Below are 27,648 nucleotides of genomic sequence, written 5' to 3'. Positions count from 1 at the left end.
GGGAGAATGTCGCTCGCGGGAGGAGATGGTGTGCGGTAGTAAGCCAGGAAACTGGTTCCAATTTTTTTATTGATAAATGATGAATGCTGCTCCAATGTGTAATTTGAAATTAATAATAGCGCCCGATGGCCAAGCATGCACCCTGGCTTTTCTCGGTGTGCAATGCCAGGTATCTCACCAGCCACTACCTACCGCACACGAGAAGGATGTTATTAATATGAGATCCCAATAGCCTCGGAGCTACAGAAACTAACGACAACATCTTAACCCCCGACTCCCCCCCTCCCCTGCATCCCTCCTCCCTGGCTCTTACCCTACATAATCGCTTGTCACATACAGCTCTCTGCCCACTAGAGTAAAACAGTGTTGCTGCGGTTGTTCCACCTGATGTCGGAGGCTTGTGTTGCCTCGGAAACGGCGTGATTTAGTTATTTTACTTTAACCTTCGTGATTTTAGCGAAAGACCCCGAGGGTCGGTGAGTAATGAGAGGTTTGTTTGGTGCGTGGGGAGACGCGACCATGCACCCCTCCTCGACTCGGTGGCGACCTTTGACATTTGAAAAGCGTCTTGAACCTAATCCTGCCGGAGTGCCGGCCTAATAATAAATCATAATCCAGAACAAGCACACGTCCCCTTCGCGAGGGCTGCTCCGTGTTTACTCCAAATTAATTTTTTTTAAAAGTCATCTCCACGTCCTGCCACGTTTATTTATTTATTTATGCCAGTCTCGCCAAAAGTCCATCGTCCCTGCCCGAGCCCAAGTCCGTTCAATGTCAATAACGTGTGTGCGTGCGTTCTCTCCTTCACGTGGCGAGTGCTGGTGCAGCGCTTGGCACGCTCCGCAAATAATCTAAGTTCTCTTGTGGTTGTTGTTGTCTGACTTGCATCCCACTGGGATATTTGCACAGGGTTGGTGTACGGTGATTTTTCTGCAATATTTTGCCGTCTTTTCTTGGATTTTCTATTTGCACATAGTCACTTTAAGATGTTTTCTTGTTCATGTTTTTGTTTTTTGTTTGCTGCGGTTGCACCCGATTCAAGAGCCGAATGGCTCACAGGGCTCTATACCTAATAAATGAAACTTTAAACTTTAAAAATCACCCGGTGACCCCCGAGTTCCATTCCCGCTCGCTCCCACCACCCCGCTAACGATGATCTGAGCCGGTCCTGAGCCGACTCTGCCTCCAATGAGTGCCCGGTGCCGTGTGCGGTGAACGTCGCCACCGGGGAGACAAAGGCGGCCGGGACGCGGTGCCGACCCCCACCACCTCGCAGGTGCTGCTTGCTACCGGCACTTGCCCCGGCAGTGCGTGGAGGCTACACGGGGGATGTGATTCCGAGGCTTTCCACACCGCCTCCACGCACTTGTTCGTTACCCCGCGTAATTGCGAGGTTCACTGCGGTTTCCGCGGTCTTGTTTGTTGCCCGCTACTAAAGATGCCCTCCGTTGACCTGGATCGTGTGTGGTGTGGGTACGTGCGGCACTGCATGCTGCTCGTGCCGTGCTATAAATAGTGCACGCTGGCGTGTGCACGTATTGTCCACACTTGCGCGCACACACGTGCACTGGCACGTGTGTAGCTTTAACGGGCAGTCGGCAAGTGCTGTTAGCGAGCACCTAGTTTAAGGTCGGCACGGCAGGGCGTGGTTTAGCCGGTTCCACGCCCACATCAAAGATAAAGACAAACATCCCCCGTGTAGCCTTAATAGGCTGCAGAGGTAAGTGCTGTTAGCGAGCATCTAATGAAGGCCTGAACGGTACACGAGGGGGTGGGTGTCCAGCACCACGCCCGACCGCCTTTGTCTCCCAGTGGCGATGTTTACACACCGCACCAGGTACTCATTTGAGGCTGAGTCGACCTACGGGAGGCCCGTGACCGGTTCAGATAATCGTCACTGGTGGTGTTGGCCGTGAGCGGGAATCGAACTCGGGTCGCCGGGTTTGTAGCGCAGCGCGCTAACCGCTGCACCACCGCTCCCCACGCGCCCACATAAGCCCATGCACGCGCACACTCGCTCTCTCAAACGCGCGCACAAATACTTGCGTGCGTACAATGTGCGTGTGTGTGTGTGTGTGCGTGCGTTTGTGTGCGCTGCGCTATGAACCCGGCGACCCAAGTCGGATTCCCACCCAAAAGTTGGTGACCAATGTCTGGACCGGTCTTGGACCTCGGCTCTGTTGACGGAGCCTCAAACGAGTACCCGGTGCGTAAGCATCGCCGCTGGGTACTCTACAAAGGCAGTCGGGCCTGGTGCTGGCCACCCACCCCCTCGGTGTGCCTTTGCCGGCCTTCATAGGTGCTCGCTAACAGCCCTTGCCCCAACAGTCTGAAGGCTCTACTGGGGGTCTTTGCCTGCGCCCGTGTGAATGTCTGTGTCTTTGCCCGTGTGCAGGCTCGGAGTTTGCAACGAACAGTGGTGACAACGCTTGCCCTGACGTCCTGTTGCGGCTGTATGGGGAGGGCGGCGGGGGGGTGTATCTTTGTCGCGTGTGTGTTTGTGTGACAGGTTTACGCGAGCCCCGGTCTGACCTTGCTGTTGTGGAATCGCGTTCAAGTGGCGTTGTCTCCACCATTGCCCCACTGCGACCATTGCAGCCGCCCCCTACCCCTCGCGGTAGCAACAACAACAACAACAGCGGCTGCCTTTATTTAGCGTGCAGGTGCGACGGGGACGGCCAACTCGGCGTGGGGTGAACTCTGGGCGGGCGAGCGGGGTGGGTGAGCGGGGCGGGCGATCTGCTGTTGCGCAAGGGCGCCGCTGCGCCTCTGCCGTGTCTAATGTGAAACGTGTGGCCCAGTGTTGCGTGCTTTTGTTATTTTCCCTTCCCCCCCCCTCCCCAATTGGCTCCTGCGGTGTGAACTTGCGTGGCCTTTGACTGTGGATAACGTGCGATGTCGTCCGATTATCGCAAGCCGAGCAGCTTGTAAGAATAATAACAACCCCGCGCGTAGTGGGTAGTCGTAGGTTTTAGCGGCCGAAATAATTCGTTTGAAATGTTTTTATTGTTTCCCCCCCCCCCCCCCCCCTGTTTTTGGGCCACGTAAAATTATCCGGTCCAAATTTGTGTCCGTTGAGGTGACCACGGCCAAAGACCTTGAATTGCCATGTGATGTGACCGACCGGCGCTTAATGACGCGCCGTTTGTATTGTCGTTTTCGCCTAAATTGGAAACTCTTGGGTTGGTGAGAAAATAATTTCCATTTTGCAAATGGAGGTAGATGTCTCGTGTGTGTGTGTGTCGCACGATTCTAGACGGTGCTAATTCAAATTTAGATGGCGACCTTTTGCGTGTGTGCGGTGGCATGTGTGTGCGCGTGCGTGTCCCACTTGGCTGGTTTAGAGGAGCTCGCAGATCCGTGAGAGATCTGGACACGGTCCCATCATCGGCGAGCTCCTCCGGCAAGCAAAGTTGCATTTTTAGCTGCGTTGGTCATGCAGCTAAAAATGATGCGGTTCACAAGGATGTGGAGCCGAGTGGACTTGCCGATGACCGGTACCAGCGGTGTCAAGATCGGCCTCTGGAGGAGGCTCGTGAAGGACTCTACAGGGCAGTTGGGGGCAGTCGCCCTCCAACAGCAACTGAGGGCGGAGGAGCGACGCTCACAACAACGAGCGGAGCTCCGCGTGTCAGTAACACCGCTCGGTGTGACGCGCCGGTCTTGGTAGACGCTCGCTCACCGCACTCGAGCCCCAGGAGTCGTGTGTGCAGCGTTGTGGAGCTGTGTGTGGTTGTACGGGCGGAGTTGTCAGCCCGTGAAGAGCCCATGTGCATCCATGGCTTGCTTGTTAACAGTTGGCGTTGGCCGGGTGCATGGGCCAGCAACGCGTGGTGGGCGAATGGGGCGGGGGGCGGTGTTTTGGTGGTTGCGAGTGGCTGCGTCAAAATGTGGGTCATGGGTGAGCTCCAGTGTGGGTTGTGAGCTCTGTGCGGGTGGTTGTGTGGAGTCGCAGTGTGTCTTTGGTGGGTGTGTGAGGAGGCGGCTGTGTGGTTGGTGGTGAGGGGTGGGTTTTTATTTTATTTAATACTCCTATTCAGAGTCTCACGGCTCTTGTCAGGAGGGTTGCCAAGTTTTGGCAGTGGTGGGGATCGATGCTGCTGCTGCTGCTGTGTGATTCCCAACGGAGTAAATGTCGTGCGGTATTTAGTTTTCCAAATTTGGATTCTGACACCACGTGGGTCTTTAATGTCCGCTCTGTAGCGGACGACGGCACCGCCTTGCGGTTCGTGAACGCCGCGGTATTAACCAGGGCAGCCGCCGAGTTGAAACAATTTTTTTTTCTCTCTGGTAAAGCCCCACTTAGATATGTAGCTCCCCTGATTTTTCAGAAGCAACCTGGCCACAAATGATGGCTCAGCAGTTTCGTTATCACGTGGCAATGTACAGCAGCCAAATGCTCTAAACGCGTGATGTTGATTTTCTAAATGTGGAGGAGGGAAACAACTGGAAATCTACGGGGAGAGAGCGAGAGACGCAAGCTCCAAATATACAGCAGCAGCAGCAACAGGCATCGTCAGAGTGGGGATGGAGCCCACAACCTCTTGCATACCAGGCGAGGTAGTTAACATCTCCTAGCCACTGTGATCGATGAGAGAGAGACGCACATTCCAAATCTACAGCAGTAGCAGCAGGCATCGTCGGTGTCGGAATTGAACCCACGACCTCCTGTAGACCAAGCGAGGTAGTTAACATCTCCTAGCCACTGTGGTGATGAGAGAGACGCAAACTCCAAATCTACAGCAGCAGCAGGTATCGTCGGGGTTGGAATTGAACCCACGGCCTCCTGTAGACCAGGCGAGGTAGTTAACATCTCCTAGCCACTGTGATGATGAGAGAGAGACGCAAATTCCAAATATGCAGCAGCAGCAACAGGCATCGTCGGGGTCGGAATTGAACCCACGACCTCCTGTAGACCAGGCGGGGGAATGTGAACTGCTGCAACAAGCTGCAAATGCCGCCACCACCTGTGTCGTTCCCCGCGGGTGACACGTTTGAGTGGTTTGGGGGGGGGGGAGATGGTGGGTGGCGTTTGCGAACGAGGTGGGTTGTGGCTGCGGGTCGCGGGATGTGTTTTGCAGACGAGGTGAGGTGGGGGGTGGTGTGTGAGTGGGTGAGGTGGTGGGTGGGTTTATGATTATGGAGTCGTGTGTGGATTGGTCTATTAGTGGGGGTGTTTTTGTATGGAGGTTGTACCTGGTGCGGTGTGTGTGTGTAAAGATCACCACGCGGACGTACGTACGTTGGGGCTGGCCAAACCCAGCCCCGTCTTGTGCCGTTCCGGCCTCCCATCATAGGTGCTCGCTAACAGCACTTGCCCCCAAAAGTCGGTGAAGGCTATACGGGGGGAGGGATCTTTGCCTTCCTTTCTATGGGTAAGCGAGGTGGGGTATTGGGTTAGAGGGTGAATGAAATGGGTGGGTGGGTGGGTTATGGGGTGCCGTGGGAGAGTGAGGTGGGTGGGTGGGTGGGTTATGGATGGGTTAGTGGGTGGGTGGTGGTGAGTGGGTTATGTGGTGGTGGGTGGTGGTGAGTGAGTGGATGGTGGTGAGTGAGTGGGTTATTGGGTGGTGGTGAGTGGGTTATTGGGTGGGAGGGAGGGTGGGTGGGTTGGAGTAAGCGAGTGAGTTTTTGGGTGGGAGGGTGGATGCTTGGCCTGGGTGTGCTAGTGGTGGGAGGATGGGTGCGCGGTGTCGGTATGTGGTCGATGATATTTTCTGGCTGTACTTCTGCGCAGCGGATTTTGTTTCTTGCTGAGCTCGTGCCGTGCGTGCCGCTCTCTGCCTGTGCGTCGGTGTGGTCGGCGTCCGGCCTGTGCCCGTTCGTCATTCCTCTCTGTGTGTGCGCGTGGACCTTGAGTGCGTGGTCGGTTCGTGAATACCTGCTTGTGTTTGTGCGCGCGCGTGTGTGTCTGTACAGGAGGTTGTAGGAGGCGTCCGTACGCGTGTGTGTGCACGCGTGGCTATGTCTGCCCATCAACCACCCATGGTGGGCAGGAAGGGCCATGGGGGAGGAGGAGGGACGGCGACGACGGCTGCGCCGCTGGCGATGTCTTCGACGCCGCCGCTCGCCCCGGCGCTGCCCGGCAAGGGCGTCGGGAGCGGGGGCCACGGCCGGCGGGAAGCGCGGTACAAGATCGGCCACTACAGCCTCGGCGACACGCTCGGGGTCGGCACGTTTGGCAAGGTCAAGGGTAGGTCTCTCTCGTGCGGCGCGCGCACGTTCAAGTACACGCACACGGGCACGCGTACAAAGACAAAGATCCCCGTGTAGCCTTGGCAGACTGTTGAGGCAAGTGTTGTTAGCGAGTAACTCCTTTATGAAGGCCGGCACGGCACACGAGGGGGTGAGTGGCGAGCACCGCACCCGGCCGCCTTTGTCTCCCCAATGGCGAAGTTTATACAACCGCACCAGGTACTGATTTGGGGCCGAGTCGACCTAGGGGAGGCCCAGAGCTGGTTCACATCTCAGCAGGGAATCGAACTCTGGTCGCTTGGTTGGTTTGTGTATAACAAGTGCACGCTCGCATAAACGCGCGTGCGCACATACACGTGGATGCACGCCAAGTTCAATGCATGCTAGCAGCACTTGCCCCCAGCGGTCTGCTAAAGGCTACATGGGGGGGGGGGGGGGGAGGGATCTAAGTCTTGATTACCGTGTGTTTGTGTGCGTGCGTGCGTGGACACTCGAACGTGTCCGTCTATACGCTGCTGCGTGTGTGTGAGCTCGTGTCTTTGTACACGAGCGATGGGGGGGGGGGGGGGAATGTCGCGCGTGTCCGGTTTTTAATTTTGAAAGCGCGATATTAAACCCGCGTGGGGGGGGAGCGGTGGCACGACGGTCGGACCCCTCTGTTCGAACCCCCGGTCACGGTCCTCTGTTCGAACCCGGTGACTCACCCCCCCCCCCCAGCTCGCCATAGCAAGGTGGAATTTCCTCCACTGCCTCCCAGGGCTGCTGTACACATTAGATGACATTTCTTCCCACCGCTTGCATCTTCAGTGTTGTCACCCGGAGTCGAGGTGTAGGGTCTCGCTTCCCCGTCCCCCACCTTCTTCCAACCTTTGACTCCTCTGGGGGTGGGAGACCCTTTTTGCTTGGCAGTGTCCTTCCCGGCCCAGGCTGCTGTGGGATCGGCTGGGCTGTCGGCATCCCCGTTCCCCTCGTGCCGAGTGAGGATCGGCGTTTTTAGTTTCCAACACCCCGAACTCCACCGTCGTTTCATTTGCCGGACGAGAAACGTCGCTCTCACGTCGCGCTCGTCCATTGCACACGCCGATGTGCTCGCCGCAAATGAACCGCGATGCCTCGCCGCCGCTCTCTCGTCGTGGAGGTGTGAACCATCGTCGCGCGATCTGCGGTCAGCCTCGCAGCCTCGCAGCCTCGCAGCCTCGCAGCCTCGCAGCCTCGCAGCCTCGCAGCCTCGCAGCCTCGCAGCAGTAGCGGCAGTAGCGGCAGTAGCGGCAGTAGCAGCAGTAGCAGCAGTAGCAGCAGTAGCGGCAGCGGCGGCGGCAGCTTTTGGCTGCCAAGTCATCGAACAAAGACGGTGGTTGCCGCATCGCGGCGCTTTCAGATGCGCTTCTGCGGCCGTCTGGAACGCTCTTCCATTCCGATTATTAGGAAGCCACTTGGAGCGATGCGCTTTGATATCATCGTCGAGATTGACAGACTCGTTTCTTCAGGACTGCGTTTTTTGTTTTCCGTTTGTTCCTTCCCTGCTCACCTCTGATTTTGGCAACGTACGGTGCTAACGAAGTTTCAACGTACACATGCCGTAGTCCAGTCCGCTTCTTTGAGTTCCCGTTCACGTGAGCATTGAGCCCATTGGTGCTCTCTCACCCTGCAGAGCCAGGGTGGAAATTCCACGTTCCTGTGACGGGGTGCCGGGGTGCTCCGCTACGGTATTCTCCGTGGGACACCGAGCATTGTCGACTTGGCCACGGAAAGTTCCTCTTTAGATTTTTCAAGTAGATTTCTTGTGTCACCAGCTGTGGGACTCTTGAGAGACCAGGGCAGGAGTCTCCATTGGCAACTTTGTTGTCACGGAAATGGGGGTGGGCGGGGGGGAAGCAACGTGTATTAAAACGAAGGAAGTAGAAACATCGGAGCAAAATAAACTCTGTCGCTTGAGAAACGTGTCAACACAAACCCGCGTGTGTTTTTTATTTAAATACTACATTCCTGGGCAGATAGTTAGACCCACCGCAGCACAAGTGCAACATTAAGTTACAGTAACGGATATGCGGGTTGGGCTTGGGGGGGGGCGGGGGGGGGTTTGTGTTCCAGGAATGTGTTAAACAGAACAATAAATGCCTGTTGGTCATATCTCCCGTGACTCTGAGTAAATAAACAACAGATTTTATTTCATTAATCGTCAAATGCAAGCGATACCTGTTTTACCCGCTCCGGGAGGGATGATGGGCCGTGTCCAACCACACCCCCCATGCCCCCAAACCAGGATTTGACCCCGTGATTGCGAGCGGCTCTCTGCTCCCCGCCGAGGCTCCCGCCCACCGCCGTGACCTCTCGCCGTGACCTCTCGCGGTTTCTTTACAAAAAATATTTCTTTCAAAAATCTTCCCGCTGATGGGGCCCCCCCCCTCCCCGCCCCGAGTTATCTTCCCCGTCCGGAACCGGAGTGGCTCTGCTGTCCGTGGGCCCGAGGCTCACTCAGGCCCCTAACGAGTCGCGCTCGGCCTGCCGGCCACGTGCCCAAACGTCGTCCTGCCTCCGTGTGCGTTCGTTGTTTTTGTGTGGCCTGTGCGTGCGCTCCGTGAGACCTGAACCGGTTTTTGGGCGCTTCCCCCTAGGTAGACTCGGCCTCAACGAGTCGTGCTTTAGCGCGGTGTATAGAAACCAATATCATCCAGAATAGAGGTTGTTTTGGGTTGGATTGCGTATAAATATCTATCTAAATGTGTCGTTGAAACCCACCACCTCCTGACAAGGCCAACTACTAAGCCTGTGTTGGGCCACACGGGCGATCATTCTGTCGGGTGGTGAATATGACGATAGCGGTGGAGGTGACCGATTTTTACACACCGTGCCAGGTACTCTCCATTTTACAGGCCGAGTCGACCTAGGGGAGGCTCTGTCCAGTCACCGTTTGAGATCCTTCACTCCTGTCATGGCCGTTAGCTGGGTAATCGAGCGTGGCTGTGCTGGGTCCGTCGCGCGGCGTGTGCTAACCACGACACCACCACCGTTGTTGGTCTGTGCCGAGCGCGTGTGGCACATGCGTCGCTCGCATGTTGGCGTGTCGGCGACTCTGTTGAAACCAAAACCTGAAAAGCAAACGGGATGAGAAGGGGGGGTCTGCTGGCCGGAGGAGGAGCGCCGTGCGGGGTTCAGTTGCTGGGCCTGGGGTGGGCCTGCGGGCACGTAGCGTGGTGTGGTTTGCTCTTACGGTGTTAGGGGTGCGGGCGGAGTGTCTAATTCTGGTTGGGGATGAGTTTGTTTGTTCGGGCCAGTGTTGGAGACTAGTATGGTGGTTCGTGTGCTGGGGGGGGGGGGGGGGGCAGTTGACTAGACGGTCGTTCCTCGACGGCACGCGGTGGCACACGGTGTCACACGATGGCACTCGATGGCACGCGATGGCACACGGTGTCACACGATGGCACGCGATGGCACGCGGTGGCACATGATGTCACGCGATGGCACATGATGGCACTCGATGTCTTGCTCCAAGTGGGCATCGTGGCTAGGCCTGCATCCTGCTTGGATCACGTGGGTAGGGGGCTCGGATATCAGGTTTTTTGTCTCCCCCCCGGCTATCAGTTTTCCCCCTTTTCCGAGAATCGCCACCACCACCCTGGAACCGCCGGTTCTCTCCGCCGGTCGTGAACCCGAGCAACCCTGATCCGAGCAAAGTGCATCTCGCTCACACGGCCAGGAACGACTGCCGCCCCCCCCCCCCCCGCCATGTGTGTGTGTGTACACGGCCGTGCGGTAGTGTAGCGCTTAGAACGTTGCCCAACCCGGCGACCCCGAATTCGATGTTCTGCTCGCGAGGTATTTGAACCGGTCCTGGGGTTCCCTCGATCTACTCGGCCTTAAAATGGTGTGGCGTGTTAGAACAACAACAACAAGAATAAATCCACACTTGGGGGATCCAATGGCGGCCGGGCGCGGTGCCGATCAACCCCCCCCGCGCCTCCGTAGATGTGCCGGCCTTTATCGGAGCTGCTCTCTAACATCACTCGCCCCCGTGGGTACGGCCAAGACTCCGCGCTTGGGGGTGTGCGGGGGGGAGGGGGTCTTGGCTACGCACGGAGAAACCTCCTCCTCGTGCGGCGACGTTGGAACTGGGACGCGAGCGTTGCCGTGACGTTTGTGTGTCCGTGCGGTGGTTGTTTTGTATTTCTGCTTGTGTACCCAACGTGCTTTTTCAGGAGAGCCCTTTGCCAAGTCTTCACCATCGGAGGCTGATTATTGCTGCGTTTTACCTGTTTTGTTGCGATTTTCATGATTTCGGTAATGCTCCAGCGGGGTGCGATTGGACCGCAGCCCCAAGACCTGCCCCCCCCCCCCCCCGGTGTAGGTGCACCACGAGCTTTCGTTTTTGTGGTTGTAAAGTTTTCGTGGCTGTCCGCATGCGCCTGTGCGCATCTGTGTAATACGTGACGCTTGTGACATTTGGGCGACTGCAACCGGACACCCATCGCCACCCCCCCCCAGCTCCGGCCCCACGGGTGATGTGTAGCGGCAGAAGGCGCCATCTGTCCGTCCGTGTGTCGCTCGCTTGCGTGCGTGCGTACGTACGAGTCCTTTGTGCCTCCGTTGCCTCCTCGATCCCGTGTCCACTTGTCTCTGTGTTGGTGTTTTGGGTCCATCCCATCGGTGTGCGTGTCCGTCCGTCTGTCCCGTCGCTCCGTCTCCCCGTCCTACCGCACGTCACACGATCCCCTGTTGGGTCCGCTTGGTCGGCCCGTGCGTGGCTGCTTCTGTAAAAGAGAGCTCCTATATTGCTCCGTTGGGACCTTACCTTGTAAATAAAAAATAGTGGCCTGGCCTTCGCTTGGTTGGCCCCGCGTGGCTCGCATCGATCTGCGATGCATGGGGGGAGGGGAATTGGGGGTTCTGCAAACCACGTGCTTTTTACTAATAGTCCAATGGCCTTGGGTTTACTTTATCCAGTGGCTGTTATTTATTGGTGCCGGGTGCACGTGTACTTGGATGTGGGGTCTTCGTTCCCGCTCGCCTGCGAGTCCGTGCGTGTGCGGCCGTGGTGCTGGCCCCCCACCCCCCTCCCGTGTGCCGTGCCGGCCTTCGTCGGCGTCTCCTGGGGAGCGGTGCCTCCCTCACAGCGGCACTTGTCTCGCCAGCGGTGGCGTGCAGAGTTGGGCGCATCGCGATACCAACCCGGCGATCCGGACGTCCGCTGGAAAATCCCGGAACCGATCCTGGGCCTCTCCTCGTAAGCTTGACTTTGGCCTTTTAAAACATTTTTTTATAACCGAACCGAGCACCTGGTGCGGTGCGTAGAAACATCGGCACCGGGGAGACCCAGGGGGCCGTGGTCTTGACCGCACCACCCTCGTCTTGCGCCTGCGTGTCCGTGTGTGGATTCCGATTGGGTGCTTGTGAGTGTTGGCCCGCTCCTCCTCGGTTCGGGGCGGGGGGTTGATTGCCTGTCCATCCTTCTCTGGGTCGATTTTTAACCGAGTACCACCTTGCAGGGAACTGAACGGTGATCGTCCTGTGGTTATGGTTATACTCTGCTCCGTCCATAGGAATGTGGAATTTCCACCACGGGGCAGTGAACGGGAGAAACGGCATCGATTCCTCGTTCAGGAACACGACATCTCTTCTTTGACTCTTGCCTCTACTTTGGCTGCCCCAGTGGTCCGTGAGCCAACGCAGAGGGGGGGCGGGGGGGGGTGGCGAATCTGTGTGTGCGTGCGCGTGGCGGCTGTGCTTTCTGTTGACCTCCGTTGCGTCACACGATGTCCGAGCCGCCAGGAGCCGGCAACACAAACGCAAGCGATCGCGGTGTCCACTAACGTCGCCACGTCGTCGTCATCCACACCGCCATCATCGCTGCCACCAAAGACAAACATCCCCACCCTTCCCATGCAGCCACACTCCGACTGCTGTGGAAATAGAAGTGCTGTTAGCGAGCGGCCAGCACGGCACTGCTGCCCCTCTTTGTAATGAACCCTACGGGGTCAGAGGTCGATGCCCAGGCCACGGCTGACTAAGTGGCGGGGTGATTTTATTGGAATCGGTTCTGCCACCCCCCTGGATGCCACCGTTGACACGGACAGAGAGAGATGCACTCCGCAGACCTACACGAGGACTGTGCAGATCCTCGCAGGGATGAACGCACGCATACATGGGCGGGCGGACGGATGTGCGTGCGGGCGGCCGGATTGGTGAGGCGAGCGTAGCAGCCGGCAGGTGGGCGAGCGTGTGGCGTTGGGCGGGCGTGTGACCGAGGGACACGGCGAGCGTCTGTGGGCGGTGCGTGCGTGGTGCGTGTGGCGGTGACCGAGGGATACGGCGAGCGTCTGGGCGGTGCGGTGCGTGGTGCGTGTGGCGGTGAGCGAGGGACACGGCGAGCGTCTGGGCGGTGCGGTGCGTGGTGCGTGTGGCGGTGAGCGAGGGACACGGCGAGCGTCTGGGCGTGGTGCGTGTGGCAGTGGGCGAGCACGAGCAGACCGGGTGCAAGGTCGCCGTGAAGATCCTCAACCGGCAGAAGATCCGCAACCTGGACGTGGTGAGCAAAATCAAGCGCGAGATCCAGCACCTCAAGTTCTTCCGCCATCCGCACATCATCAAACTGTGAGTGCACGCACGCTCGTGTCGCCAACAGCACACGTGCGGTGCGGAAAAAGTTCGACAATCATCATTTAGGAGCACACACACACACTCACTCGCTTGCACAAGCACATCATCACACGGGGCACGCACACACGCTCAATGCACTCGGCGTGTGTTGCGTGCGCAGGTACCAGGTGATCAGCACCCCCACCGACTTCTTCATGGTCATGGAGTTTGTGCCGGGAGGGGAGCTCTTTGAGTACATCTGCAGGAACGGGCGCGTGAGTCCCGCACCCTCCCCGTGCTCGCCGCTGGTGACCATGCTGGAACTCCCCCCCCCCCCCCCTCTCTCCACGAGGTCGTCGTCGTGTTTTTGGGACCAATGGGCGGGGGGGTGGCAGTGGGGGGGGTGGCTTCCTCTCCCGTGCTGGACTCGCTGTCTGGAGCGTCGTGCTGTGCGGGAGATCTCGGCTGTGTGTGTGCGCGTGTGTGTGTGCGTGCGTGTGTGCGCGCGTGTGTGCGCGTGCGTGTGCGTGTGTGTGTGTGTGCGTGCGCGTGTGTGTGTGTGCGCGCGTAAACGGAGGGAGCGGCGGCGCCTTGGTTAGCGGGGACTGCGCTACGAACCCGGCGAGCGGAGCTCTATTCCCGCTCGTGGCCATCGTTGGTGACGAATTCATGAACCGAACCTTGGCCTCCCTTTTTAAATCCTTTATATTAAGTTCACTTGCTTGCTTGCTTACGACTGTGCATATTTTCGGTCGTTTTTTAACCCACTTCCCGTGATCCAATCGAGCTGACATTTTGCACACAGACTCGTTGTGCGTGACAATGTATTTTCGTGAAAAAAAAATTCCAAAATTTTACACTTTTTAGGAAAAAATAAATTATATTTAATTACCAATTGCTTAATGGTGGCAGCCATTCATCTAACCCATAGGTGGCAGCCATCTCAAGCCAGAGGACGAGAGGACTCTAGCCACCACGCATATAAAGGATTTATAGTGAAAAACTTTGTTTTTACGGGTTAATTTTTTAAAGTGTCAAAGCAATACAACAATCGGCACCGGGGGGACATGGGAGGCGACTGGCCTGGGCATGGTGCTGGCCACCCCAAACCCTCGTGCGCCGTGCCAGCCATCCAGAGCTGCTGCTGCTACGATGAGCCAACAGCACTTGCCCCAGCAGTCCGTTACCCGTTTTTTATTTTTAAGCGCAACCTTGCCAAGCCCCACACCCTTTGCCCTGCTGCTCCCAGTTGCCGGAACATTGGTGCCGGACAGAAGCTCCCTAACTCGCTCTGCTGTCCGGATATGGAACTGCCTCCCCGATTGACACCTTTGCCGGCGCCCATCATCACCGATTCTGGTCTTTCGGGCCTTCGAAATCCGAGAAACACGCCTGGGACAATCGCCTAACTTCACCGCACGCCTTTTGTAGTGAACCGGTGATTCTGCCCGATTTTTATTTATGTTTTAGATGTTACTAATGTCTGAATATGGCCGTTGTTCACAATTGCACCGAATAATCATGATAAACGGCTAATACGGTGGTAAAGCCTTTTGGTAAAAGCACAAAAAATCGCCACCTTGGAGACTGAGGTGTGGTGCTGGCCACCCATTGCTGCTGCTGCTGCTGCTACTGGCTAATGGCACTTGCCCCAGCAGTCTGTTAAGGCTATAAGTCCGTGTATGTGGGGAGCCGTTGGCACGCTGCGCTACGAACCCGGTGACCCAAGGTTCGATTCCCGCTCACGGCCGACACCACAGTGACGATTACCTCAACCGGTCCTGGGCCTCCTCCCCTAGGTCGTTTCAGCCTCAAATTAATATCTGGTGTGGTGCGGAAAATCGCCACTGGAGGGGGGCGGTGTGGTGCTGGCCACCGACCCCCTCGTGTGCCGTACCGGCCTTCGTCGGTGCTACTCGCTAACGGCGCTTGCCCCAGCGGTCCGTTGAAGGCCTCTCCGGGGGTTGGGGGGATCCGTGTCTCCTCCGCAGGTGGAGGAGCGAGAGGCACGCCGCCTCTTCCAGCAGATCCTGTCGGCGGTGGACTACTGCCACCGGCACATGGTGGTCCACCGTGACCTCAAGCCCGAGAACGTGCTGCTCGACGCCAACATGAACGCCAAGATCGCAGACTTCGGTAAGCGCCCCCCCCCCCGTTCGTTCCGTTTTTTGTTATTTCGGTGCTTCCGGCGCTGTTGCGGCTTCGATTTCCAACCCCGACGATGCCTGCTGCTGCTGTATATTTTTAGTCTGCGTCTCTCATCAACATCACGGTGGCTAGGAGATGTTGACTACCTCGCCTGACATGCAGGTGGTTCGGGTTCGATCCCAACCCTGGACGATGCCTGCTGCTGCTGTATATTTGAAGTCTACCAATCGTTCTCTCTCTCTCTCCCCGTGTTGCGTGCATTTTTCTCAGGGTCCTCCTGTTTTTCCCTCCACATAGCTGTTACTATAAATTTCCACTTTGATAAGCTATCATGATTTTTTCATGGCCAGGTTGCTTCTGAAAAAGAACTAATACATTGCTCGGCTTGGTGCCTTACCTGATGAAATAAAAAATACTTTTTGTAAAGTTTCTTTTCTGGGCTCTCGGGCCCAAAGACATCCGTCAACAAACGACACCGGCAGAGTTTGTAATTGGTAACCGGCACTAAACTATTAAACTATTGTTTAGTGGAGCCGAGCGGTGATGGAACCCCAACGGGTACCATAGCCCTGACCCCCCCAGCAGTCTTTAACGATTTAAACTCTTTTTAAATCCTTTATATTAAGTTCGCTTGCTTGCTTGCTTACGACCGTGCAAATCTTTCGGTCGTTTTTTAACCCACTTCCCGTGATCCAATCGAGCTGACATTCTGCACACAGACTCGTTGTGCGAGACAATTAATTTTCGTGAAATTTTTTTCTCCAAAATTTTACACTGTTTAGGGAAATAAAATTAAATATTTAATTACCAATTGCTTAATGGTGGCAGACAATCATCTGACCCATAGGTGGCAGCCATCTCAAGCCAGAGGACGAGAGGACTCTAGCCGCCACGCATATAAAGGATTTATAGTGAAAAACTTTGTTTTTACGGGTTAATTTTTTTATTTTGCCAGGTAAGGCTTACTGAGTGATGCAGCTCTTTTTCAGAAGTGCTCACAAATGATAACTCAACGAAGTGGCTTATCACGTGGACATTTATAGCAGCCAGTTACTCGAACCGCATGCCGATTCTATATGTGGAGGGGGGGAAACCGGAGGAACTGAGCAGGAAATTCACACGACCCACGGGGAGAGAGGTGGGCGCACTGCAAATATACAGCGGTCGGGATCACACTCGCGCGACCTGCATGCCAGGCGAGGTAGTTAACATCTCGCCGCCGCGGATTTACTTGGCCCATCATCCTCCTTCCCAAGGGATGATAAAGCCAGCAGCGCTTTGCGGGGAAGTCCATTTAAAAATGTGGAATTTCCTGCACCCTGGTTCGTGGCTTCTGACGCGATGGCTGGCGTGAGGTGTGCAGTGCTCCATGGCAAGCGTGTGTGTCCCCCCCCCCCCCCTTCGTAGGTCTCTCCAACATGATGTCGGACGGGGAGTTCCTGAGCACCAGCTGTGGCTCCCCAAACTACGCTGCCCCTGAGGTCATCTCGGGCAGGTACGAGTGCCCCCCCTCCCTCGCCCACCCCCCACTCCCTGCCTCATCTGTCCCGTGGCACTCCCGTGCACGTGTCTCCGTGTGTCCCTCCTGCACCCTCGCTGCGAGTCTCCCTTGTCCCCGCGTCTCTGCCTTGCCTGTCTGCCCATGTAGGTCTGTCCCCGCGTCTCACCCGTGTGTGTGTCGTGTGTCGTGTCTCCATGTCTCTCCCTTTCCCCGTGCGTCTTCGCGATCCCGTGTCTCTCCACCCCCGTCTCTCCACCCCCGTGTCTCTCCACCCCGTGTCTCTCCACCCCGTGTCTCTCCACCCCGTGTCTCTCCGCGTCGCTGCACTCCGACTCTCGGCTCATTGTCCCCACCCGCCGTGTCCCGCAGGCTGTACGCGGGCCCCGAGGTGGACATCTGGTCGTGCGGCGTGATCCTGTACGCGCTGCTGTGCGGGGCGCTGCCCTTCGACGACACCAACGTCCCCGCGCTGTTCCGCAAGATCCGGGGGGGGGTCTTCCACGTGCCCCCCCACCTCGACGCCGACGCCGCAGATCTCCTGGCCGAGATGCTGCGAGTCGACCCCGTGAAGCGCGCCACCGTCCGCGACATCCAGTACGCACGCACACACGCGTGTTCTCGTGTGTGTGTGTGATATCCAGTACGCACGCACACACACACACACGCGTGTTCTCGTGTGTGTGTGTGTGTGATATCCAGTACGCACGCACACACACACACGCGTGTTCTCGTGTGTGTGTGTGTGTGTGATATCCAGTACGCACGCACACACACACGCGTGTTCTCGTGTGTGTGTGTGTGTGTGTGATATCCAGTACGCACGCACACACACACGCGTGTTCTCGTGTGTGTGTGTGTGATATCCAGTATGCACGCACACACACACGCGTGTTCTCGTGTGTGTGTGTGTGTGATATCCAGTACGCACGCACACACACACGCGTGTTCTCGTGTGTGTGTGTGTGATATCCAGTACGCACGCACACACACACACGCGTGTTCTCGTGTGTGTGTGATATCCAGTGCGCACGCACACACACACGCGTGTTCTCGTGTGTGTGTGTGTGTGTGCGTGATATCCAGTACGCACGCACACACATGCGTGTGTTCTCGTGTGTGTGTGTGCGTGATATCCAGTATGCACGCACGCGTGTTCTCGTGCGTGTGTGTGTGCGTGATATCCAGTATGCACGCACGCGTGTTCTCGTGCGTGTGTGTGTGCGTGATATCCAGTACGCACGCACACACGCGTGTTCTCGTGTGTGCATGCACGCTGGATGTCGCGCACATGCTTGTGTGTACAGTGATACCTCGGTTCACGAACAACTCGGTTCACGACCAGAAAATTTCATAAAGATATGCTTCGGTTCATGAACTCCGCTTCGGTTCACGAACAGGAGTATGACTTCGTCAAGGTAAAGTTCCTCCCCCCCAACACAACACCACTTCTGCAGCCCATGGACCAGCAAGTCATCTGCAACTTCAAGAAGCTGTACACAAAGGCGCTCTTCACTAGGTGTTTTAATGTCACTGAAGAGACGTCCTTGACTTTGAAAGACTTCTGGAAGAAACATTTCAATGTTGTCCACTGCATTAACCTCATTGACAAAGCCTGGGAAGAGGTCACTCCCCGAACCCTAAATTCAGCCTGGAGGAAACTGGCCAGAATGTGTCACTGAACGTGAACATGACTTAGAAGGGTCTGATGCAGAGGTAGTGGAGGAAATTGTGTCCATGGGCAAGAGTATGGGTCTGGACGTTGATTGTGCTGATGTGGAAGAGCTTGTTGAGGAACATAGGGAGGAGCTGACCACGAAAGAACTTTCTGAACTCCACAGTGAGCAACAGAAGGCACTTCTTGAGGAGCATTCCACTGAGAAAGAGGAAGAAAGGGAGGAGGTTAGCAGTGATGCCATGAAATCCATTATGCAAAAATGGAATGAGTGCCATGACTTTTTTGAAAAGCACCACCCCAACATAGCTGTCACGAACAGAGTGTTAAATCTCATGAATGATAATGTGGTCTCTCATTTCCGGAGGGTTATGCAGCGCAGGAAGAGACAAGTGACATTGGACAGATTTTTCAGCAAAACTGAGCCTGCAGCTAGGAGACAAAGGAGAGAGGAAACCCCTGAAGGAGATCCCCCTGATGTCCTTATGGAGGGGGACTCTCCCTCCAAACAATAACCGCCTCCCACCCGCCTCCCACCTGCCTTCCTCCATGCCAGAAGTCATCTCAAGCAAGGTTACTGTTCTCTCTTTATACATTACTATACTGTACAGTACTACAGTAATGTGTATTGTCATTTGTTTCATATTTTTGTGCTTCAAAAACCAAAAAAAAAGGTCAGAACGGATTAACCAGATTTACATTGAACCCTATGGGAAAATGTGCCTCGGTTCACGACCAGAGTCATTTCACGAATTAAGTTCGTGAACCGAGGTATCACTGTACTCTGTGTGTGCGTGTCTACCTTCCAATCTGGGCAAAGTCCCATCAGTGAGTTCCTCCGGCAAGCAAGGCTGCATTGGCTGGGTCATGTAGCCCGCATGCCCAGCCACCGCATGCCTTTAACAGCTTTTGTTTGGCCGGATCGAGGGGGCTAAACGGGCACGGCACGGGCTAGAGAAGAGATGGAGTGATGGAGTGATGTGGTACAGGAGGACGTGGAGCTGAGTGGACTTGCCGATGACTAGTACCAGCGGTGTTAAGATCGGCCTCTAGAGGAGGCTCGTGAAGGACGCTACTGGGCAGTTGGAGGCAGTCGCCCTCCAGCAACAGCGGAGGGCGGAGGAGCGACGCTCACAACAACGAGCGGAGCGCCGGGTGGTTAAAGCACAGCAAGTTGGCACAGTAGGGGGCACAGGTGGTGCATCAGCGAGTCATCTCGGTCAGTCGACCCATGGCACCTGGGTCTGCCCCGTGACCTCCTGCCTGCGGGCGTTCGACACTTCACGTGGCCTCAAGGTGCACCTAGCCTGGCACAAGCGCCGTGGTGACGTCACCGCCACTTGCTGGCGAATGGCGGTAGTTGTTGTTGTTGTGCCGACAGTATTTGTCGCTCGTGTCTGCTCATGCCCCGTGCCGCTGTGCCCTCCGCCCGTGTCAGCGAGCACCCGTGGTTCAGCGTGGACCTCCCCGAGCACCTCTTCCCGGTGCTGGGCGAGGAGCCGTGGGACGACGACACGCTGGACATGGACGCCGTGGAGGAGGTGTCCGTCAAGTGCGAGTGTAGCCAGGAGGACGTGCTCGACTCGCTCGACTCCGACGACCTCCAGGTGCGCGGCGCTCGGCGGGGGTTGGTGGGTCACCGCACACACTCCCCTCCCGTGGGCGGCGAGGAGGAGGAGACCGTACCCCTGGCTCGCCAGCAGAAGGCGGCACAGCAAGTGGGATAATCGCCATCTGTGTCCATCTGTACGCGGGGGATCGAGCGTTTTCCCCTTACCACAAGGCATGCTCTGGTTCCTTCCACGCGTGTATAATAGTTTAACACGTCGGCTTTCTATAGTCAAGGTTTTCAGAATTACTGGCGAAACGTCGTACTCGGATTGTGAATGTTGTGGCTTGGCTCTCCCACACGCAACCGGTGTAGTGCTGTACTGGTACACTACACTATACTATACACTACACTATACACTATACTATACACTACATACTAGTGCTGTATTAGTATACTACACTATACACTACACTACATACTAGTGCTGTACTAGTAACGAATTAGCGTGTTCTGTTTACATGACAAACCCTACTAATTGGCTGTGTCGGCTGGTGGCGGGTTTAACGACACATTCAATGACCCAATGTAACCCAAAAGACCTGTAATTACGCCTGCATAATAGTCATTGAAAACGTCTTTTTTTTTTAATTAAAACACAACAAAATGCTTCTGCTGCAGCAGTAGCAGGGAACCGCCCTCCTACGGCCTGGGGCTATCCTGGACAAGTGAAATGAATGATTATTTTACTCATCTCTTCGAAAGAACCAAGGAGTTAAATTTTGATTTAAAGCTTTCGTGACTGCAGGGATTCATCTTCTTGGTTCTTTCGGTAAAGTCACGTAGAAGGGAAATAATAAAATAATAAAAATAAAACATAATAATATAATTCTCACGACGTTTCGGCCACAACGCAAGCAGCCGTCCTCAGGTTGAGACCAGGTCTGTCGGGGAGACAGCGTCTGCAACATTCAGACGCTGAAACATTCAGACGCCGTCTTATGTTTTATTTTATTATTTTATTATTTCCCTTCTACGTGACTTTACCGAAAGAACCAAGAAGATGAACCAAGGAGTTGATTACTAATGTTCAGTTTTATTGGTGCATCGATGCGTCTGTCCACCGAGCACCAATCCCATCACGCCCCCCCCCCTCCCGCAGGCCCCCCTCACGGTGGCGTACCGCCTGCTGCTGGACAGCCGGCACGCCAAGCCACTGTACGAGGCCGTGGGGGTGCACGCCGGCGCCGCCGGGGGGCTGCTGTGGAGCCCCCCGCGAGTCTTCCTGCCGCCGTGCGGGGACAGCCTCTCCCCCCGCGAAAGGCAAGCGGGGCGAGGGGGAGACCCCCACCACCACCACACGTAGCACACATCACACATCACACACGCGCACACATCACACACGCACATCACGCACATCACACACGCGCACACATCACACACGCACATCACGCACATCACACACGCGCACACATCACACACGCGCACACATCACACACGCGCACACATCACACGCACACATCACACGCACACATCGCACACGCACACATCGCACACGCGCACATCACACACGCACACGCGCACATCACACATCACACACGCACACGCACACATCACACACGCACACGCACACATCACACGCGCACATCACACACGCTCACCACACACGCACACATCACATGTACACATCACACACGCGCACATCACACACGAGCACATCACGCACACATCACACACGCACACATCACACCACGCACACATGTCACACACACATGTCACACACACACATCTCACATCACACACAAACATCCCACACACACACAACCCAGCATAGCCTGAAGAGACTTGGGGCAAGTGCTGTTAGCGAATAGCACCTAATGAAGGCCGGCAAGTCACACGAGGCGGTGGGTGGCCAGCACCACGCCCGTCCGCCTTTGTCTCCCCAGTGGCGATGTTTACACGTCGCAACGGGGGGGGGGGGGGGGGGTGGGGGGGGGGTGCTCGTTTGACATCGGGGGTCACATTGACCTCGGCCTTGAATGAGGAATCTGGCTCCGTGTGTCCAACACGAAGCGCTGGGGACACGGGGGGTCAGCGTGGTGGTGTGGTGGGTGTGGTGGGCGTGGTGGGCGTGGTGGGAGCGTGCCGGCCTTCGCACCCGCCACGCTCTCCAAGCCGCGCTCACCGCGGCAGAACTTCAGGCGACGCGGCTTGAGACTTTTTTTTTCGTCTTTTGCCTTTCACAGGGCGCAGAGCATCGAGAGCCCGGGCTCTCCGCTGGGCGCCGACGGCCTGTCGGGCCGCTGCCCGCTGGGTGCCCTGGACCCCACGCGGCCCAAGCACCTGGTGGTGCAGCGCGCCAAGTGGCACCTCGGCATCCGCAGCCAGAGCCGCCCCGCCGACGTCATGAAGGAGGTGTTCCGCATCATGAAGCACCTCGACTACGAGTGGAAGGTGCGTGTGTGTGTGCGTGTGTGTGCGTGTGTGCGTGTGCGGGAGGTGGGTGGGCCTGCGCTACGCTACGAACCCGCTCGCCCGATGGTTCAATTCCCGCTGGTGCGGTCAACATCGGTGACGACCCCTAAGAACGTGACCCCCTTTGTGTGGCGTGTGAAGAGACTCGGTGCTGACCACCCACCGCGCCCTTGGCGTGGCGTGCCGGCCTTCACAGACAGCCACGGGCGAGGGGGGGGGAAACACAACGCCTTTCGTGCACGCGTGTAATGCGTTGCGTGTGTAGCGTGTAACGTATGGGTGGTCGCACTGCACTACGAACCCGGCGACCCCGAGGTTCGATTACGGCTCGCGGTCAACACCAGGTGACCGCTTATCTGGGCCCCCCTCCCCTAGGTCGACTCGGCCTCAAACGAGTACCTGTCGCGGCGTGTAAACGTCTTCACGGTGGCGTGCGTGCCGACAACCCCTTGCCAGCGCCTCGACCTTATTACAGACCAACTCGGACCGTATCGGTCACCCCGGGGTCCTTCTAAAACTCAACGTTCATCCTTCAAAGTCCCGTCGCGAGGGAGGAATGGAAACAAACGGACAACGAAACTTTCATTTGCCCGTATTGATACGGCCATACGCCGTACGGACCCCAGTCCCTGCACGAGAACACGGGGTCAACCCGGTAATTGTTTGACGGCGAATGCGGCGGCGCTCGCCGCATGACCCGCCCGTGCGCCGTGCTCGCCCCAACGGTCGCGCTTCGCCCACAACGAGTCTCTTAACGCGACAACGTGGCGGTGGTGGCGGTGGTGGGGGGCACTGTCGTCCTTTTGCAGGTGGTGAACCCCTTTGCCCTGCGAGTGCGGCGGCGCAACCCCGTGACGGGCAGCACGGTGAAGCTCAGCCTGCAGCTCTACCAGGTGCAGGGCCGCAACTACCTGCTGGACTTCCGCAGCGTGGACGGTGAGCGGCACCTTGACGCGCCGCGCACCGCCACCACGACTGGCCGTGGTGGCGCTGACGATGCGCCAGCTCGCACACCTCTTCACTCCCCCACCCCCACGCCTCTTCACTCTCCCACACCTTCACTCTCCCACCCCCACACCTCTTCGCAGAGGAGGGCGCGTCCGGAGGCTCCACGCCCCAGCGGAGCGGCTCTCTGTGCGGCGGCCGTCCCCGCCTCTACACGGACCCCGTGGCCTGCGCCCCGCGCCGCGCCGCCGCCCGTCGCCACCAGAGCGGCGACGGCCTCCGGCCCGGCGGCGGCAGCAGCGGCGGCAGCAGCTGCGGCGCCAACACCGGCGACGGCTGCACGGGGATGGCGGCCGCCCCCGGCGTGTACAGCACGACGCTGGCCACCGCCGTGAACCCGGCGCCGGTCTCGCCGGCCAGCCTGCCGCGCTCGCTCGGCACCTACCTGGCGAGCCGCGGCGTCGTCAACGCCTGGGCCACGGGCGACGGCCGCCAGAGCCGGCGCGACGCGGCCCTCGCGCACTTCACCATCGGCGCCGGCTCCAACGCCACCACCTCCACGTCGTCCTCGTCCGACGCCGGCGTCGCGTCGCCAGAGTCGGACGGCGCCGGCGGCGGCGACGCGGCCGCCTCGCCGGCGTCGCCCGTCCCGCCCACGTCGCCGACGGCCTACGCCGCCGCGTACAGCCTGCTCGCCGACTCGAAGGCCGGCTCGCCACCGGGGCCGCCGTTCGGTCGGCCGCACGAGTCCGGTGCCCACGCCGCCGCCGCCGCCGCCCCGCCCCGGGTGGGCAGCACCACCATCGAGTTCTTCGAGATGTGCCACGACCTCATCAGGCTGCTGGCGCACTGACGCCAGCAGCCTGGCCGCTGAGTCTCGGGCGGCTGCCGGGCTGTCGGCAGGCAGTGGTTGCCGGTGTTGTTTGTGGTGCTGGGTGGGGATGGTGGTTGTGGTGGTGGCGGTGGGTGGTGCTGGGTGGTTGTTGTTTCTTCAACGGGAGCCGCGTGGACCGGAGTAGGAGGTGGGGGGGTCGCACTGGGTCGACCCCGGGCAACGCTAACGACGGCTCGTTGATTTAATCGGGTTTATATATTTCTTGTTAATGGATTCCTTCCCAACTTCTTTGCGATTCGCTTCACGTGACCCCTGCACAGCCGCCTCCATTCAGTGTGAAGTAATCTCCGTGCCCGTGCCGAATCGTGGCGACGCGTGCGATCTCCAGCTGCTGCCTTGCCTCCTCCGCCGCAGACCCACGCGACCTCCGCTTTGCCGGACGTGAGACGCCAACGTTCGTGCCGTAACTCAATGTTTTGGTTTAGTTTTGTGTTCGTCTGCGGCGGGTTCGGTCACCCGTCCTGCGCTCGGCGTGTTCGGTCGCTGCGCGTGGCTCGTGCCTCACGGATTATTATCAAAAAATATTTGAGGAGCGGCCTTCCCCGTGGCGTTCATAACGAAGAGTTGGTGCACCCTGGCGACAAATCGATCGGTCCATGGCGACCCTCGTGAGCTCGTTTCTCGCCGCGCTGCCGCGTCCCCCCCCCCCCCCAACCTTTTAGCGGCTTTACTGACGTGCCAAAAATTAAATCACATTTGTGCCACGATTGCCGTTCAACGACTTACCTGCAAGTGGCTCATCTGCCCCCCCCTCCCGCCGTCTTCGGCTGACACCGCGTTCTGGTCTTAAAGCCTGGTGCTCCGCAAGCGTGCTTGGAAAATGCCCGGCGACAAACCGGTTGTCGCCCGGGGTCACCTGCCGTGTGCACGTGGTACAGCGCGGAGGGAGGGAGCGAGGGAGCGGGTTGCCGGTTAGCCGACCGGTTAATGGATGGGTGGGTTCGGTTTGTACCGTGGTTGTTTTTGTTATTGGTAAGCAAGGAGAGTCAACTGGCTCGTCGGATAATCCCGTTTGTCGCGTTGGACAGTTTTGTGTCATCCGGATATGTCCCAAGTCACTGGTCGGTTACCGATTATTATTTTTTTTTTTTCAAACCGGATGAGTGTTTAATTTATCAACAAAATTAACGGTGAACTGTTTAAACTTGTTGGCTGCTTCATCGGTTACCCGGGTGTGGATGTTTATATTGGCGCTATTTTTCTAGTTCCATGTTGATCTGGCTGCTTCTTGCTAGGTCGGGATTCTCAGCTGCCACGTCTGGCTGGTCCCTAGCACCGGCTGTTACCTGGTTGCTTGTGAAACCGACTCATCTGCTTGTCTGCAGGACTGGTTACTTGGTAATTTGCAAGACCGATTGTTCTGGTTATAGGTGTAGCGCTGGTTACCTGCCGATGTTTATATGACCGGTGACTTGGCTTTATTGTAAGACTTTTTTTTTACCTGATTATCTGGAGGATGGGGGACGCTGCATTGTGGGCTTTAGGCCTTTGTCCAGGGGGCAGTCTCTCAGTGTTTCTGATGGCACTGTCCATCTGTCTGTCTGTCTGTGTCTCTCTCGAACCTTGCGGACCCCGAGGCTCTCCTGTGAGATCGATCGATCGCCAAGTCTGACGACCACCCCGGTGCTCAGAGCCAAGCCTTCTTCATCCCAAGCACTTTAAAAACTCAACTAAAACTGTAAAGATTAATCAAAGTAGCATCATGTTTGTTCCCCCACCCACCCCCTCTCTCGTCTCTCTTCGGCACGGAAGCGTTGCCACTTGGTTGCCGAATCATTTCAAAGCAATATCTGGCGCGGTGCAGCGAGGCTGCCGAGTTGACTGCGGTGGCGCGTTTCTCGGGGGTAAAACTTTCTCTATTTTGTTTTACCGGCGTCGTTTGCCGCGTCGATGCGATCCCACCGCCCCTCGTGTGCACGCCGTCTTCTCGTGTAAATACTCCTATCAGCTGGTGGCGCTGGCTGTAGGACAATCTCCCCTCAAGGCTCCCAAGTCGTTGTCGGGACCCCCCCCCCCCCACATGAGAGGAGTGAAACCAAACATCGGCCCGAATTGAAATCCTAGCAACCAGCCAAGATGATGAACAAAAATAGAACCTCACATCTCTCTCCATTTGTCGAAAGCTCATCTCGTATCTGTCGTTATCAGTCCTCTCACCGCATCCGTCTTGACCCCCCCCCCCCCCCACTTCTGTCACCTCCGCTATGATTGTTAGAAATTGCGTGGTGGGGGCGGGGGTAGCCCCCCACACCCCATCAAACACCACGAGGACGGAGTCGTGGCGGAGATGCCTCGACAAGTCCCTCCCCCCCCACCCAATACTCCCATCTGTGCGTTCAAGAGGGTCTCCTGGTCTGACATTGGCGGGGACGTTTTGGGCCACTTCTTGCCAAAGGGGCGCTGCTCCACTTCTGCGTGTGAACCTGCTCTTGATCCTACTTGCCGTGCTGCCCACCGCCCTGGGGCAAGCTTGCCCCCCCCCCCCCGCTCTGTCCGCCAACCCCGTGGGGGGGGTCGTCGTGTCTCCGCGAGTATTCCCCACTTTGTAAAACTCTCGAGGAGAGTTGCGGTGTTTCTCCTTGCAGGTCGGGGGCTGCTAAGGTTGGAGCCCGGGGCGGCGATTTGAGAACAAATCTGCAATGGTCGGTTTAGTCGAGTACTGTACACGGTTGTTGTTTTTTAAAATATCACTTTTGGTACGGAATATAAAAAAAACAACCTCTAAATTAATTGCTATCAATGCATGTAAGATAAATATTGTCTACGATTTAAAAATAAATATATATTCTTAATGTTATCTACAAAAATGTGAACAAAATTTTTGCATCTTATACTGTGCTGTGCCATTCAATTTACTGGTTTGGAGAAATGAAAAAAAATGTTGAGCACCATTTAAATAAAACCCACCCCCCCTCCCCCTGTTTTTATTGCGTGATGGTTTCGTCCGAGTGGCCCAGCTGCTTGTGGCTACGGATGGGTGAGGACGGATCCATTTGAACGTGGGGGGCATTTGCATCCCAAATGAAAGTGTGTGGATCCGGCCACCTCAATCCTCTTCCAATACAAATCAAGGGTCGCTTGGACTGCCATCTCGTTACTCGGTGGGGGTTGGGGGGGGCGGGGGATGATGGGTCACACGCTGTGCTGTGCTTTATAAAGTCCACTCCAGGTTGTCGAGATATTTTTGAATGTTTGTGTTTTTGACACACGAATGTAAGACGGGCTTCTGGAACGGTGAATAAAAATGCAAAGAACGTCCATCTCGTCATTTTTGTATTTTTTAAATAACACATTGTCCTGCGGAGGGAGCTGGTAGGAACGTTGGGTTGCTCGGTCAATGGCCAGGGTCAACGGTGGCGTGGTGTATTCCGCAAATATGCCCGACTGTGAGGGCGGGCACAAGCCGGCGTGAGTAGGTTAAATGTTGAGTTTTATAAGGGCACCACGGGGTGACCAGCCCCTCCCCACCCCAGCCCCACCCCTCCCACCCCCCACCCAGCCCCACCCAGTCCCTCTCCACCCAGCCCCACCCCTCCCACCCTCCCCACCCAGCCCCTCCCTGCACGACGGACGGACAGAAGAATCCCCTGCGGGCTGGTGTAACCAGGAGGTTCCTACCAGTATAACTTTAATCAGTCATCCCTCTCTGACACTGTCCGCCTTTTGGCGCTGTTCTCTGGACTAAAATGACTAAG

At 57.0% G+C, this 27,648-nt stretch overlaps 1 protein-coding gene across 1 annotated transcript; it reads left to right on the top strand.

Annotated features, from left to right (window-relative positions):
- On the top strand, nt 1–27,210 carry LOC133359123 (5'-AMP-activated protein kinase catalytic subunit alpha-2-like). Its single transcript, XM_061577518.1, has 12 exons — nt 1–28; nt 5,920–6,193; nt 12,642–12,783; nt 12,950–13,043; nt 14,760–14,904; nt 16,324–16,411; nt 16,787–17,011; nt 19,528–19,696; nt 20,801–20,961; nt 21,885–22,092; nt 22,923–23,049; nt 23,202–27,210. The coding sequence occupies exons 1-12, from the start codon at nt 26–28 to the stop codon at nt 23,909–23,911; spliced, it is 2,346 nt and encodes a 781-aa protein (XP_061433502.1). The 5' UTR covers nt 1–25; the 3' UTR covers nt 23,912–27,210.
- The last annotated feature ends 438 nt before the right edge of the window (nt 27,211–27,648 follow it).

This window comes from Lethenteron reissneri, chromosome 64 (genome assembly GCF_015708825.2).
Source record: "Lethenteron reissneri isolate LAM-NWPU_2019-01 chromosome 64, ASM1570882v1, whole genome shotgun sequence".
Classification (NCBI taxonomy): Eukaryota; Metazoa; Chordata; class Hyperoartia; order Petromyzontiformes; family Petromyzontidae; genus Lethenteron; species Lethenteron reissneri.
The sequence above is the reverse complement of the archived record's forward strand: the minus strand, read 5'-3'. Positions and strand labels throughout refer to the sequence as shown.

Excerpts from the sequence above, each read along its gene's own strand:
- LOC133359123 (XM_061577518.1), top strand. Across the intron at positions 13,044-14,759 it reads ACATCTGCAGGAACGGGCGC|GTGGAGGAGCGAGAGGCACG; the intron begins GTGAGTCCCGCA and ends TCTCCTCCGCAG. Across the intron at positions 22,093-22,922 it reads ACCTCGACTACGAGTGGAAG|GTGGTGAACCCCTTTGCCCT; the intron begins GTGCGTGTGTGT and ends GTCCTTTTGCAG.